This window comes from Natrix helvetica (genome assembly GCF_964273705.1).
Source record: "Natrix helvetica genome assembly, chromosome: 1".
Lineage (NCBI taxonomy): Eukaryota > Metazoa > Chordata > Lepidosauria > Squamata > Natricidae > Natrix > Natrix helvetica.
The window spans coordinates 192,612,080-192,624,691 of record NC_138548.1 but is presented as its reverse complement, the minus strand read 5'-3'; the positions used below and the strand labels follow the sequence as shown (position 1 = coordinate 192,624,691).

The 12,612-nt window shown below is 36.0% G+C and overlaps 1 protein-coding gene across 4 annotated transcripts in view; it reads right to left on the bottom strand.

Moving 5' to 3' along the window:
* SLC44A2 (solute carrier family 44 member 2 (CTL2 blood group)) overlaps positions 1-12,612 on the bottom strand; it is a 106,359-nt gene that overhangs the window by 49,089 nt on the left and 44,658 nt on the right. For all 4 annotated transcript variants that reach the window (XM_081947129.1, XM_081947132.1, XM_081947130.1 and 1 more), the window contains 3 exons: positions 6,053-6,181; positions 5,871-5,931; positions 4,638-4,767 (listed from right to left, as the gene is read on the bottom strand). In XM_081947129.1, coding sequence (XP_081803255.1) covers positions 4,638-4,767; positions 5,871-5,931; positions 6,053-6,181 — 320 coding nt within the window. The remainder of the gene's footprint in view (positions 1-4,637; positions 4,768-5,870; positions 5,932-6,052; positions 6,182-12,612) is intronic.

Genomic DNA, 12,612 nt, shown 5'->3' with positions numbered 1-12,612 from the left:
GAGCTCGCTCAGAAGCTGAAATACACCAAGTAAATGAGATGAAGAGTGGGAAGTAGAGGAGAGAGGTAAGGGAAGAAGAGAGGGATAAGAGAGGGGAAGAGGGGGAAGAGGAGGAGAGAAATGAGGAGTGGAAAGGGGAGAGAGGAGAAGGAGAGAGGAAGGGGAAGTAGAGAAGGGAAGAATGACAGAGGGAAGTAAGGAGGTAGGGAGGGGGAGGAGAGAGGAAGAAGAAAGTGATGGATAAGGTACAAATATGGTGCATGGAGAACAGAAGAGCCAATAATTGTTTTTGGCAGTTGATGGTAAAATGAATTGATGTAAACATTTAATAATACAATACTATGTTGGCTATGTAATAGTATACATGTGATTATATGTTATGAAAATGAAAAAAATAAAAAACTTTATTAAAAAATAGATCCCTAAATACTTCACCTTTTTTGCTAACTGAACCTGTATTCCCTTGGTCAAATCATTTTTCTGTTTGCTAGTCATATTCTTAGCTATCATTTTAGTTTTTTCCTTGTTTACATTTAGTCCGGCTACTTCTCCATATTCCTCCAGAACCTCCATGAGCCTCAAACCCGATTGTAATGGTTCCTCCAAAATGAAAATTAAATCATCCGCAAAAGCTTGCAATTTGTAAGTTTCTCCTTTAATTTCAATCCTTTAATCTGAGTGTCTTTTCTTATTATTCTTGTTAGTACTTCCAAAGAAGTACTATATAAATATAAATAACACCGGAGATAATGGACACCCTTGTCTAGTACCTTTCTGGATTTTAAAATTTTGTGTTGCCTCTATATTCACTAATACTTTGGCCTCCTGTTTGGAATATATAGCCATGAACATATTAAAAAAATTATCACCAAAAACCATATATTTTAATTGTTGCAGCATAAAGTTCCATTTGACATTATCAAAAGCTTTTGGGGCATCTAGGAACATCAATACCGCTTGTGTCTCACTGTGTATTTCATAATATTCTAGTGTATCAAGTATTATTCTCATGTTGTTCCTAATTTGTCTTTTTGGCAAGCAGCTGTTTTCATCCATGTATATGAATTCATATAAAAACTTTTCAGTCTTTCAGCTATTGTTACCATAAATATTTTATAATCTGTGTTCAACAACAAGATAGGCCTATAGTTTTTAATTAACGTTAAATCAGTATTTTCTTTCAGAATCAATATATTTGCCTCTACCCAAAATAGTGGAATCTTTGCCTCATTTAACACTGCATTGAATATCTCAAGCAACATTTGTCCTAACATATCCTGTAGCTCTTTATACATTTATGCTGGCAACCCATCCGGACCTGGTGCTTTATTATTCTTTTTTTTATTGCTTCAATTAATTCTGGCATCCTTATTTCTTCGTTTAACATATTTTTTGTTTCTTCTGAAATTTTAGGCAGTGAAGATTTCTTTAAACATTTTATTACTTTTATCTTCCAAACACCTGCCTATATCATCACACAGTTTTTTATAGTATTCCTGCACTATATTCTTTTTCTGCTAATTCTGATAGCAGATCTCTCCTTCCTCATTTTGTAGTTTATTAATCCATCTTTTATTTTTATGTTTCTTCAATGCTAACCACCTCCCTAGTTGTTTGCATTTTCAAAGAAATTTTGGTTAGGTTTTTTTTATGTCTCTTGCCAACTTTTCCTTCTCAAGCATATTCAGTTTATGTTTAGTTAACTCCATTTGTTACTTTAGCTTCCTTTTTTGTGGTTCCCTCTGCAACTCTTCTTCAGCTCTTCTATATTCTTCTTCTAGATGTTTCTGTAGTTGTTTCTTCTCTCTATTTTTATTTGCCATATATGATATAGTGACTCCCCTCATGTATTCCTTCGCACTATCCCATAGGTTTTGTAGGGATGTATCTTCTTTCTTATTTTCTTTTTCAAAAACTCAATTTCTTTTTCTATTGTCAGCCTGAATTTTTCCTCTTTTAGGATTGACCTATTTGGGGTCCATCTTACCATTTTTTATGTCCTTTCTTACAGACCCTCGTTATGATCTGCCCATGTGTTTATGTCAATTTCTACTTCTTTCACTTCTGCATTCAATTCCATTGACATCCATACCATGTCAAGTCTGGACCAGGACTGATGTCTATTGGAATATTACGTGCATTGTTTCTTTCCCTGGTTTCTCTCTCTTCAGGTGTCCTGTAAATTTAATTCATCTACCATTTTGGAAAAGATTTTAGGCAAGATTCTTCTAATTCCTTTTTTAATTTGTTATTTCTATAATCCAATTCTTTTTCTACTATTGCATTAAAATCTCCTTAACATACAGAGATAGTCACATTCTATTTCTCAGATAATATTATGCAGTTTGTTGTAAAACTGTTCCTGTCCTCCGTTAGGAGCGTAGATTTCTACTAAAAGGATCCACTTTTGGTTTAATATTATTTACACAATCAAAATCCTACCCTCTTCATCTTTATAAATTTGTTTGGCCTATATTGCTTCTTTAATATTCAACCCCCCTCTTTTTTTGTGTCCCAATGATACAAATAATTTCCCTAATTTTTGGAGGACTCCAATATCTGTTTGTGTTGTTCTTTTATATGCACTTCTTTAGCGCTATTATATCCAGATTGTAGCTTTGTGATTTATGAAGCGTCTCCTTCCGTTTTGCAGGAGAATTTAATCCATTGATGTTCAATGATAGAATCTTGCTTTCGTCTTGCATTACTCTGTTCATATCTTATATCTCGGTCTTGCCATTCTTATTATCCTACTCTCTTGGTTCTTTAGGTCTTTCCCCGTTACTCTCCAGTCTTTCGTCTTCTTCTTTTTCCTTCTTTCTAAAATGTAGTTGTCTTTCTTCCACTACCGTTATTTTTCAGACCATTTCTTTTGCTCCTTCCCTTTCTTCTGGTTCTTTCTCACTCCCAAAGTGTTGATTATAAAATTCCTCTGCTTTGTCCATGGAGTCCACTCTATATCTCTTTTCTTGCCAGGTAACTATTATACCTTCCGGTGTCAGCCATCTAAAGTTCACATTAAATTTGGTCAACATTGATGTTAGAAAATGGTATGGTCTTCTCAGCTCCCTGACTCTTCTTTGGACTTGCTTTAGGGCCATCAGTTCTTTCCCTCTATATTCTATTGGATCATCCCTTGTTGTATGCAATACTTCATTCTGTATCAATGTCTTCATGAACTTAATGTGTACTTCTTTGGGTAGATTGTGTCTCCTCACATAATTTGTGTGTATTGTATAGATCTCGTCTATCTCTGTTAGCATTTCCTCCTTTTCTGTTCCAAGTGCTTTTGCTATTAGTTCCGCCATAATATCTAGCAGGTCTCCTTTCTCTTCTCTGATGTTCTGGAAGTGTATATAATGTGCCGCTTTCTCTGATTCGAGAAAAATAACTCTAGTCTCTAATTCCTTGTTCGCTTGGATTAGTTTCTCACTCATTTCATTCAATTTATTTTCTTCTCTCTCCATTTTCTCTTCCATCATCTGCAGTTTTTGTTCATTTTTGGTAATTTGTTGTTGAAAAAATTTGAATTTATCATCCATCTTTGGCATTTTTTCTTTAAGTCCTCCCATATCGTTTTTTCCCTCTCCTATCTCTTTTTTCATTTCATCATGGTTTTTTTGTCATGGCTTCTTGCATTGACTCATGGCCTACAGATCTTTAAATGAATTGGACCTATCTCATATCCTCAATCGATCTCTGCTTTGACGGACTAGAAGTAGCCAATGATATCTGGGCCGTTAGCTTCCTCCCTCTTCCTACTTAAATTAAATTTGTAGTACTTGTCATCTTTAGAAATTTTTCTACAAACTTGGACTCCAACCAACGTTCCCACCACTTTTTCCCACCAATAGAGCCCTCCACTGCTCATTACTTAGATTATTAATATTAGTCATTAAATATCAAAAAGATCAAAATTGTTCTAATTATATAGACCTAACAATATTTAACTTATTTGTCTAGCACCATATATACTGTTGTCAGTATACATAAGAACAATACCGCTTAACTTAGTAAATACAAATAAATACAATCCTAGTAATACTTACAATGTTATAATAGTTATGATAGCCACAGTGGTAAATCAAAGATAATTGAGGAAGTGGTATTGATGGTAACTTCTAGATTCCAACAGAGGTTTATTGAAATTCAGTTCAGTAATTTTCTGACATAGCCTTCCACTCAGGTCAAATGTTCAACATATGACTCTATATTCATACCATCAACATGTCCCTTATTGCTATATCTGGCCCCTATTTGTCTGCCAACCCGGCTCTATAAAATTCTCAGTTTACCTAAGTTCCTAAATCTACAATTCAACAGGCACAAACACTGACACTTAAAAAGGCTTTCTTTCTTCAAAATTTCCAACTTCCTTGGCCAGTAGGTGTCTCTCTGGAGCACTAAAGCCTTGTCTTAGTTCTAACACAGAGAGTGCTTTGTCAGTGTCCAAAGAAGAGGAGGACAGCCATTTCCCCCTCTAAGTGTGACCAATCTTCTCCCATTTTCACACTATTCCACTTTTCCGGTAGCAATTATAATACTTGGTTTTTATGTTCCTACCAAGAGTCACTTTTTGCTTATTGTCCATGTAAACCAAATAAATAAATTTATCACAACAGACAAATAAAACTCACTTGGCCCCTTCCAGAAGTTCTGTCACATTCCTTTTCTTCCCACTTCCACTTCCATCATCAAAAGTTGTTGCGTTTCCAACCATGATAACACCTTTCTTACTATTGATTGCAGGTAAACATCTACGAGCCACTGTTTAAACATCAAAGAGATTTAAACACTTAACCCCAGTTATTTCCTCTGCCTCATTAGAGCAACATATTATTCTCATGTTTCACAAATGCTGCATGGCTTTCACGTTCCCTATTTGAGCCAACTCACTTTAAACTATTGGTTTTTCCCAGTAGCCTCCCAGTATCTCATCTCCTCTCAGTATATAACTGTATGTCCTCTGACAATATTGTTCATATTTTATATTCTCTGGGAAGGGTTTCCTTTCTGTTCCCCATCCAGAATTGTAATCTCTAGGTTCCAAGATTTCAAGAACTCTAGAATTAGCTTCCTCTTTACCCTTTGGGAAGAGTCTGAAGGTTTTTAAGAGGTATTTAAAATTACTTTTATTAATACACTGTTTTTATTGATGATGTATTAAAGCATAATCTAAATTCAATGGTGAATTTATTAAAATTACATGTGTTACAAGCATCTGGCTGAAAGAAGCTCACCCACTACTAAATGTTCAAAAATAAATTGGCTCAAAAACAAAAACATAGAAAAAGAGGGAACCCTTGGCACACAGAAAAATATACATTTCAAGTTAGAGGAATCATAGTCATCTATTCAATAGACAGGAATAGCTAAAAGCAACACACTTGATCTTCCTATCTAATATATTGGTCTTTAAAACAATAAGCAGAGACCAAACTCTGCTTTGCACAACCAAACCATGTTGCCCAGGTTTTTTTTTGGGGGGGGGGGGGATAATCTTAAAAATCTGGAAATTATCACAGGTTTTACTTTCTGTAAAAAATCATTGAAGCTACATAGTAATAGTGTCGTAAAGTTTAAGTGAATAAGAATTAGCCACCAAGTCCAAGCACTACAGAGTTTATGTAATTAATTATCTGGATGTTTTAAACCTTAGAGTAAAAAAAAACTAGGCTAAATAAGAGATTTACAGTATCCTGTGATTAACAAGTAAAATCAGCATCAAATCTACAGTTTGTATATGGAATGACTATGGAAGCTGGCAGTCACAGCCCTTGATGGTTGTATTAAGTGGTTCAACTGCTCTTGAAATTAGAATAAAATCCCCAGAGTTTCTTCTACCAGCCTTATTTTCCAGAAGGACTTACAGTTCTTGCTTGGTGTAAGCATGGCTGGGCATTCACCATCTTTCAACACTTCCGGTGCACTCTGGAACAGAGATTGAAAGAGATAGGGTACATCAAAGATTAACTTCTGTCTAGAAAAGGATATCCTCTACCTGCACTTTCAGAAAGAACACAGCAACAATCCAACAATTCAGCTCACTTACCTTCTTCAAGTCAGTAAACTCTGGGACACAAAACTGTTGATAATATTTTAGTTCCTGGGTTGCTGTGTGGTCAATACTGGAGGCCTGTAGAAAAGTGATATACCTATCTGGACACTTGTTTACACAGATCTGAAAAAAATCCCAAAGAATTATTAAATTCAATTATTGATTGAATTTAAGCACTGCAGTGTACCATAAATAATACTGTACAACTTCTCTGGTTTGCAATCTCTGGTTTAACTGAAGAATCTCTGCTCTCCCCCCCCCCCCAAAAAAAAAGCATACATGGGCGTCAATCTGCTTATGAAAGCCATCCTTGGTGCCTGCAAGATTCCATTATTATTCATTTTAAAATCATTCTAAGTAAAATTTAAAGAATGTCATCCTTAAAATAAAGTGCTATCCTGAAAAATGTCCATGAAATTATTTTCTTGGATTCTACATTCTTAGCACCTCATGCTTTGTCTGGAATTATGTTAATTTGCCTCCCCCCACCCCCCAAAGATAAACTGGGAACCGATGATGTTATGAGGGCTAAGTGCATAGAAGAAAACAAACTGATTACACTTATGTTTGGATAATTGCTGTTTTGACTGGCTACACTATTCTAAATTTCAGCAAAGACCAATCCTGTAAAATTTATGTTATAGTATTATAATTTAATACATTTTTAAAAACTAATATAGCCACCTTTGACAATCTAAATTGGACATTTATGCTTAAAGTGCTGGAAGAAATTGACTTTGGAGAGAACTTTATTCAAGGAGTCAAAGTGGTTTACATGTCACAGCAAGCAAAAATTGTTATTAATGGCAACTTAACTAACTCATCTGAAATTCAAAAGGGTACAAGACAAGGATGCCCCTTGTCTCCTCTGCTGTTTATCTTGGTCTTGGAAGTTTTGAATAGAGATATTAGGCAAGATGAGAAAATAATGGGTATGAACATCAAAAAAGAAGCTTATAAATTGAGAGCATTTGCTGATTATATGATTGTATTCCTGTAAGATCCAAAAAATAACACAAAACATTTGATGAGGAAATTAAATGAGTTTGGGGGTTTGGCAGGTTTTAAAATAAACAAACTGAAAACAACAACACTGATTAAGAACATGTCATCTCAGGACAGTGATATTGATTACAAAGTCAAAAAAAGTGAAATATTTAGGGATTATGTTGACAAACATAAATATAAATGTTTCAAAATAATTATGAAGCTCTTTGGAATGAGATTAAAAAAGATTTACAAAGATGAGAAAAATTACATTTATCACTATTGGGTAGAATTTCTGTAATTAAGATGAATGTCTTACCAAAGATGTTCTTTCTGTTTCAGACATTATCAATACTTGCAACTGATATTCCATTTAAACAATGGCAGAGGGATATTTCCAAATTATATTCGTAACTGGGCAGTGTGCGTGCTCGGGGCCTCACTCTCACTCGCACACTTCTGGCACTCACAGCCCTATCATGAGAGTGTTGCAGGCACTAGTGCTCCACTCACACAAGCATTTCTGGTGTTTGCAGACCCACTTGCGTGAGCATCACAGACACTCCTGACCCACTTGTGTGAGCAATAGGTACTTGCACATGCAAAACCATCTCCTCTTTCCCCCCCTCCCCCCCAGGCCACCAACCCAGAAAGGTTGGGGAACTGATCTAGAATGTATAAAGGTATTTCAAATGAATGTTGGAAATGTAAATGTAAAGAAGGGACCTTTACCATTTATGATGAACATGTGACAAACCAAAGAAATATTAGAGTAGAATTCATATCTTAATACAGAAAATTCTTAAAGTGAAGATAAAGATGAAACCAGAACTTTTATTTTGGCCTTAATGAAAAAAAAAACTTGGGGAAAAAATTGGAATTCTGATCTTATATAGGTTGACAGTAGAAAGACTACTGTAGGCACAAAAATTGAAGGGCATTTTGATTTCCACCATGGAAGAATGGTTACAGAAGTTGATGAAGTTGGCAGAGCTGGCTAAATCGACCATTTTTATTAAATAAAAGAATATAGTACTTTTGTTTCTATTTGCTTCTGGACTTTGTGCTTGAGATAGAAAAAAAATAAAACTTTGATTTTGAATTTTACTGATTAGATTGATTTGGTTTTATACCTTGAGGGCAAGTGATCATGCAATACTGGATTTCAACATTATGCAAACACAAGTAGTAGAACAAAGTCAAACTAGACTATTGGGCTTTAAGAGAGCTAATTTCAATAAACTTAGAGAGAGCTTGGGGATGAGAATGGATGAGAATCCTCAAGGGGAAAACAAGTCAAGAAGCTTGGGAAATTTTGAAAAACAAGATTATAAAAGCCCAGTCTAGCACAATACCAATGAAGAAAAATAACAGCTCCCAAAAGAAACCAGCATGGCTGCATAAAGAACTCTCTGACAAATTGAAAGACAAAAAGAATAAATATAAAAAGTGGAAATAGGGGGACATAACTAAGGCAGAATATCAGCAAATAGCCCAAGCCTGTAAAGATGAAGTGAGAAAAGCTAAGGCTCACAATGAAGAAAGGCTTGCCACAAAAGTAAAAAATAACTAAAAAAGCTTCTTCCAACATGTTAAAAACAAGAAAAAAGTCAAGGAAACAATTGGTCCATTGCTGGGAGAAAGAGGCAAGAACGTGACAAGCAACAAGGAGAAAGCAGAACTATTTAATTCATTTTTTGCCTTTACACAAAGGGAAAAAAACAGTCCAACCTAACAAAAACAACACCACAAAAATCAGATTAGGAACACAAGTTGAAATAGGGAAGAAAATGGTAAGTGAGCATCTTTCGGGAGAGGGGGCGGTCTATAAATATGAATAATAAATAATAAATAAATAAATCTGTCTACCCTAGATGAGTTCAAATCATCAGGACCAGATGGATTACCCCAGGGCTACAGGGAATGGAGCAGTGGTGGGTTCCGGATCTGTACCGGTTGGAACGGGCCCGGTGTAGTCCACATGGATGTGCGCAGCGCGTGCATGCGTCTTACCACTTCTGCGAGCCTCCAGCTGCTCAGCGGAGCATCGCACAGGCACTGTATGTGCCATGCACGTGCACAGAAGCGGCAAAGACTTAAAAGACTGGTAAGGAGCTCAGGTGGGTGGGTGGGCCCTCTGGAGCACTGTACCAGAATGGTATCCGGTGCTCCGGGCAAGCTCCAGTACACCCGTACTGGGGCGTACAGCCTGCAACCCACCTACTGGAAGGGAGATGGGGAGGCAGGCTGGGATGGTGGAAAGCAGAGGCTGGGTGGGGTGGGGGGAGCAAGTGGTGACCAGGGGACCAGTTTGGGGACATGGCCAGCCAGCGGTCTCTACTAGTTTGGCGACCCACGCCCAATGTCCCCTACTGGTTCTCCCGAAACTAGTCTGAACTGGTAGGATTTCACCCCTGGACTGATAAAACATAAACTCAATTTAATGGAAACAGAAGAACTAGCACAAAAGATTAAAAGAGCAAAACAAAACTACTTTGAACATGCCAACAAACTGGAAGTTGATTAGTATATAAGTTGAAAAGGGAGAAAAAGAAGAATTGATACACAGCTTGTTAGATGAAAAGGGATCCTTCACTATCAAAATGAAACTAAAAAGAAAACAATCTAGAATTACTATGAAAAACTACATAATCAAGAGAAAGTGTCAGAACAAAAAATAAAACAATATTTGGAGAAAGCTGAATTATCCAAATTAACTGAAACAGTGAAGGTTTATACTAAATGAAAAGATAACAATGATGGAACTAACAGAGGCAATCAAGACAAAACAATAATAAAACACCAGGACCAGACTATCAGCAGAACTTTATAAATGTTTGCAAGACACTTTGGGTTTGCCCATGTTGGAAGTTTATAATTAAAGTATTGTTAGAGGCCAAAATTCCAAATACGTAGACGGAAGCAAATCTAACCCTAATACCGAAAGAAAAATCAGATTTAATGCAGATAAAAAAACTATAGCCTAATATCACTATTAAATGCTGACTACAAAATATATGCCTCAATAATTGCAGAAAGATTAAAAAGATTCCTGAATTAATTTATACATCCAGACCAGTTGATTTTTACCTAAAAGGCAAATTAGGAATATGAGAATAATTTTGAACATGTTGGAATATTATGAAATGCATATAGAAAAACAAATGTCATTGATATTCTTAGATGCACAGAAAGCATTTGATAATGTAAATTGGCAATTTATGTTATTACAATTAAAATATATGGACTTTGGGGCGAAATTTGTTAACTTGATTGAGGCAATATATTCCAAGCAAATCGCAAAAATGATGGTTAATGGGGATGTGACCGAGAACTTTAATATAAGAAAAGGCATGAGACAAGGATGTCCAATACTATTTATATTAAATTTGGAAGTACTAAATAGAGACATCAGACAAGACCCAGAAATAAAAGGAATGGAAATAAAAATAAGAATATAAGCTATAGGCATTTGTAGATCACCTGGTATTTATCTTAGAAAAACTACAAGAATCTGGACCCAAGTTAATAAAAATAATAGCAGAGTACAGTGAAGTTGCAGGACTGAAAATGAGTAAAGGGAAAACTATAATACTAGTTAAAATGTCACAGAGAAACAAAAAAGATCTGGGGAAAAGATAGATGTTCAAATAGTTAAGAAAATTAAATACTTAGGAGTTCAATAAACAGCAAAATGCACAACTATAAAAGAAGATAATTATATGAACTGTTACAACATATTAAACTAAATCTGGAGAAATAGAAAAACCTGCAGCTATCATTGATAGGAAGGATAGCTACAATATTTTTTTTTAAAAAGACGGTTAGTCTTATTCCAAACAATTCTGATAAAAATAGAAATTTTTTTATTGTTAAAATTTTATTGATTTTAAAAGTTTTACAAGGGAAAAGGGGTTAAGAGGTTATGGAACATTTTGACAGCTACATCGTGCGGGGGGGGAGAAGCCCCCCCGGGTCTCTCAACTTTTACAAAAAGGAAAAATAAAAAATTATGAACATTTGCGTAGATGTTAGCAGTTTTAGGTTTAACACAGAATCGTCAGTATGTTTCAATCATTTTACTTTTGTCACTTCCTTGAAAGTACATTGTAACAACATTTGGAATAGTGTTTCAATTCACTTTTATGATCTGAGTCTTCTTGTTGTCGCATCCTCCCCCCTGTCCACTGGCAGAGCCTCAGCCCCTCCCTGCTTTGTTTCTTGTGTAACATCCCCCACGTCACCTAAGAGAGCAGTATGTTTTTTCATGAAAGCCTCTGCTTCTGCAACTGTGTTAATTCTGATTCTACTGCTCTCCCAAAATATCAACATGCCTTCTGGTAACAACCACCTAAACCAAACCCCGTTATTATATAATTTTTTTGCTAAGAAGGTATATTTCCTTCTCTTATCTCTTACTTTCTTTGGGATCTGCTTAAGAATGGTTATTTCTTTATCCTTATATTTTAATGGTCCTCCCCTTTGAGCTCCTAGAACCTCATCTCTTGTGGTTTTTCTAAGAAATTTAACATGAACTTCCCTTGGAACATTATGTGTTCTTGCATAGGCTGAATTAATCCTATAAATCAGGTCAATATCCCACCCAAGCTGTTGTTTATCTCTGTTAATATATTCTGCTAATATTGTGGTCATGATCTCTTTAAGATCTTCATTTTCAACTTCTGGTAAATTTTGAAACCTAAGAAAAAAAGACATCCTTTCAAATTCCATTTTTATCACATGATTCTCAAATTCTGCATTCCCCCTTTGGATTGCCTCCAGGTCGTTCCTCATCCCAGCCGCATCCTCCTCCAGTACACCTATCCTCTGCTCGTTCTGTGTAGTTTTTTGTTGTGTCACTCTGAGCTGGTCATTTAAGTCCTGCAATTGTTTTTTCATTTCGTCCTGTCCCTTTAAGAGGCCCTGAAGCATCTGCTGAGTAGACAAATCCTTTAAACTCTCTTCAGGGGCTTTAGGTTGTAAAAAAGATCCCAATTGTGACTGGTGGGCAATGGGGCTGGACATAGAAGATGTCGGGGCCGATGAGGCCTTTCCAGGTGGTAATTTTTTAGGACCCATCATGAAGCTCGGAGATAGTTATTGTTCTATACAGGGAATGACATCAGTGGGAAAGCACAGCCGGTAGAGACCACCAAACAGGCAGATCCAAAGGAGAATAAGTCGTTTAGTTCAAGACCAAAGCAGATGAGTGGATAAAAATATTCCAAATCCAGGGAAAAAACTTGTTTGAAGAGGCTCCTGGAGGTCTCTGGGGTGGAAATTAATTCAAGGTAGCAAAGTTTTTCAAAGGAGGAGTCTCATGCACAAAGACAAAGAAGAAAGAGGAAGTGAGCTATCTTGGCTCAGCCAGCACCGGTGGTCAGGAAACAACAAAGTCAAAGTTCCCATGCATAGTTTAAAGAAGAATCAGTTCAACCATCCTTTCTCTCACAGTTGTAGTCAGAAGAGAGAAAATGTTTTTTTCCCCATTAATTAAGGGAAGTGAAAGTATTTTAAACTTTCTAAAACGTTCTCTCTCTCCCTTGCAAGGGATTTTCCAAGTGCCG